At 47.6% G+C, this 3,609-nt stretch overlaps 1 protein-coding gene across 1 annotated transcript; it reads right to left on the bottom strand.

Moving 5' to 3' along the window:
• Positions 1 to 1,147: 1,147 nt before the first annotated feature.
• LOC146196396 (uncharacterized) lies at positions 1,148 to 3,249 on the bottom strand. Its single transcript, XM_084598154.1, has 3 exons — positions 3,128 to 3,249; positions 1,340 to 2,351; positions 1,148 to 1,265 (listed from the first exon to the last, which is right to left on the bottom strand). Coding segments are annotated over exons 1-3 (1,017 nt in total). The 5' UTR covers positions 3,131 to 3,249; the 3' UTR covers positions 1,148 to 1,263.
• Between the last annotated feature and the right edge of the window lie 360 nt (positions 3,250 to 3,609).

Here is a 3,609-nt window from a genome sequence, read left to right as displayed (position 1 = left end):
TACCGCCTAATTTCGCAATGCCTGCATTACCACTGAGGTTTCTAATGAGTCAAATACGTTTTCGTAATCAACGAATGCCATGTATAAAGGCTGATTATATTCCGAACATTTCTCTATCACCTGGTTGATGGTATGGATATGATCGATAGTAGAGTACCGTTTCCGAAAACCTGCTTGACCCTTTGCTTGACTGCAGTGTAAGGTTGTCCTGATTTTATCCATTGCCTTAGTAAATACCTTATACATAACAGAGTTGTAGTTTAAGGTCCTTAGGGTTCCCTTTCTTATGAATGAGGATAATGTTTGCATTCTTCCATGGTTACGGTACCGTCGATAACACCAGGCACTGCGTATACAGGGTGGCCAGTTTTTCTAGCCCGATATCCCCGTGGCCTTCAAGCAATCTGTAGTTATCAGATCCTTTCCTGCTGATTACCCCCTTTTCATAGTTTCTAATTATTCTTCCTTCGTCACTGGTGGAATATCTAACAGTTTTTCCCTACCCCAATCTCATTACGGTCCTGACTACTTTGGCTACTGTAGAGATCTGTATAGAACTCCTGGGATACTTTGACTACCTTGTCCATATTCTTGATGACGTTGCCCGCCTTGACCCTTAGCGCATACACCAGGTTTTTGCCTATGCCCAATTTCTTCCATAACGCTTTAAGGCTTCCGCCGTTCTTTACAGCATGCTCAATTTTCTTCATGTTATACTTCCTTAAATCGGCCACCTTGCGCTTATTAATTAGCTTTGATATCTCGGCCAATTCTATCTGGTCAGTTGGATTGGAAGCTTTCCTTTTTGGCGTTTCTTAATCAAATCTTTCGTCTCCTTAGACAGCATACCGGTATCCTCTCTAACTATCCTACCGCCTACTTCTACAGTGCACTCGGTAATGATATCTCTGAAATTATTGTTCATTGCTTCTAGGGTAATGTCGCTATCCTCGGTTAGAGCAGAATTTCTATTCTGTAGCGAGATCCTGAACTATTCTGCCCTCACCCTCACCGCTAATTCGTTGATGTTCTTTTTTTACTAATCTGATGCGTTCTTCTTCAGATTTAGGCAAATTCGGGACATCACCATCCTGTGGTCACTACATCGCACCCCAAGCCCCCCCAAGAAATCCTGATACACAAGGTCTAGAGAGGAGAATTTTATTTCTTCACCATCAGTGGGATGACAAATGAGAGCTCCGAAACTTCCTTCTCGAAAAGAGTGCGCTTCAATGTTGGTGCGATGTCTCCGAAGTACATAATTTCTGAAAAAGGAAGAAGAGCGTATTAGAATTGCGTATTACAAAAAATGCACGTAAACAACTGAGCAAATACTTACACTTCTTCTTGCGAAGAAGGGTAGAGTAGCTGAGTGGGCTGCCGAGACCGTAACCATAGTTCAGGCCGTAGCCGAGGAGACCATGACCGTAACCGTAGTGGCCGGCACCGTAGCCAAGGGAGCCAATACCATATCCGTAGTATGCTGGAGCGGCATGGGCGAGACCGTAGGTACCATAGGTACCGTAGGTAGCCAGGGCTGGGGCAGCGTGAACGGCAGTAACAGCTGGGGCAGCGTGGACGGCGGTGACGGCTGGGGCGGCATGGACAGCGGTGATGGCTGGGGCGGCGTGGACAGCGGTGACGGCTGGGGCGGCATAGCTGGTGGCCACCCTGGTGATAGCTGGGGCAGCGGCGTAAGTGGCAACGGCTGGGGCGGAGGCCACGAGTGGAGCGGACTGCACAACCTTGGTCACAGCTGGGGCAGCGGCGTAGCTGACGGCTGGGGCAGCGGCATAAGTGGTGGCAACCCTGGTGACAGCTGGCGCAGCGGCGTAGCTGATAGCTGGGGCAGCAGCGACAACTGGGGCGGATCGGACAACGCTAGTCACGGCTGGAGCAGCGTAGCTGGTGGCGACCCTGGTAACAGCTGGGGCAGCAGCGTAGCTGATGGCTGGAGCAGCGGCGTAGGTGGCGACGGCTGGAGCTGCGTGGGCAACGGTGGTAACAGCTGGAGCGGCGTGCACGGCTGCCACGGCTGGAGCAGCGTGGTAGGTGGAGACAGTGCGCGAAACAGCTGGGGCAGCTACAGCGTAGCTAGCAGATGGGGCATATCCGTATCCGTAGCCGAGACCGTAGCCAGTCAGGCCGGAGTAGCCAATGCCGTGAGAAAGACCGTAGTGGGTGATTCCAAGGCCGCCATAACCGAGACCGGCGTAGCCAAGGTTACCGTAACCAAGGCCATAGCCGAGGTTGCTGGCAAGGGTATAGCCACCGGTGCCGATGTGGCCAAGGTGACCGATGCCACCAGCGAAGGCGCTGGAGGCCAGGGCGAGGACGATGCAGGCACGGATCTGGAAAGTACGAATTTTTTGATTACACTGCAAAGTACCCGATCGCTGCTGCGTTCTTTTGTTATTCTTAGGCGCAGCGACGCTTTAATAAAGATGACAGTGTGAAGAACGTTTTATTTTGTTTTAACAGTTAAGGCACTTGGCATCGTTTTGAGGAAATATTCAGTAATTGAATGTAAGCTTCAATTTTAGGTATACCAGGTTCTACAAGCTATTTAGGAGGTCTAAGGTGTAAGTATTTGGCAGAGAGAAATGGGTTCACAATAGGACTTAGTTCTTGTTACTGCATCGAAAGTTTGCGCGCAACTACTTAGTAAAATATAGGTGCCTAAAGAAAGTGTCATTTACTGACCTCGAGAGGTTAGACTATTACGGTGAAATAGTATCTTCTTTGCTTTTCTTTTTGTCACAGCAGTTATAATATCAAAAATATCCGGGGATGCCCTGTAAAGCTGATCAGGTATGTGTGGCGAGGGTCAGCGAGGCATTAAAGACGGTATTTTGTGTTACATAATGAAAACCAATTGAAGGTGTTCTATCAGAGCCATTTTTGTTATTATTTCGTTGCCATTTTGATTACATAAATATAGTTTCTATATTAAGTAGTCCTTTATGCAGAAGTATTTAAGCCCATGAATAGCAGACATCTGCCACTTGGAGCGAAAATGCTAAGTAGAAAACGGTAATATTTTGCCTACAGCTTCTCTTATTGAGCATGATTCAAACCTACTACCTGGCTGTTATTCGCGAAAAGAGAAAAGAGCATGTTTTCTAACCATTTTGCTGTTCCTTGTCCGTTGGAGGAGCAGAAGCTTCTGATCGGTGCAGTTGGTGCAGCTCCTTTTATACCTCCCAGTCCCCTGCAAGAAAAGCAAGCTGGTCGTAATGGTGAGTGAGGGAAAAGCCAGTGGCCAGTTTTAAAATAATCGTTACTCGTCTTCGACGCTTCACGGCGGGACTCTTGCGCAATACGTTCAGGGATCTCTATTCATTGCCACGCCTAATATCTTTTTTTGTTTTGCATGGTTTATAGCGGAATGACTTTTTTTTTCTTTATATTGCGATAAGCTCTCGATTTGCACGTACCGGAACGAGAACTGAGCAGCAACGTGGGAGCAAGTTTGCAATTAAATATTCAGGCCGAGCTTTCTTATCCAATTCGTGCAAAAGGCAACGAAGTTGAACTATCGGGGTTAAAAAAGCTAACTTGCTGTAATCCGATTAAGGTTGCTTTCCTCTCGACCATGTATTTCTTTGC

Source organism: Amblyomma maculatum, chromosome 3 (assembly GCF_055883805.1).
Source record: "Amblyomma maculatum isolate TAMU_Amacu chromosome 3, ASM5588380v1, whole genome shotgun sequence".
NCBI classification, from domain to species: domain Eukaryota; kingdom Metazoa; phylum Arthropoda; class Arachnida; order Ixodida; family Ixodidae; genus Amblyomma; species Amblyomma maculatum.
This window is presented reverse-complemented; position numbering and strand designations above follow the sequence as displayed.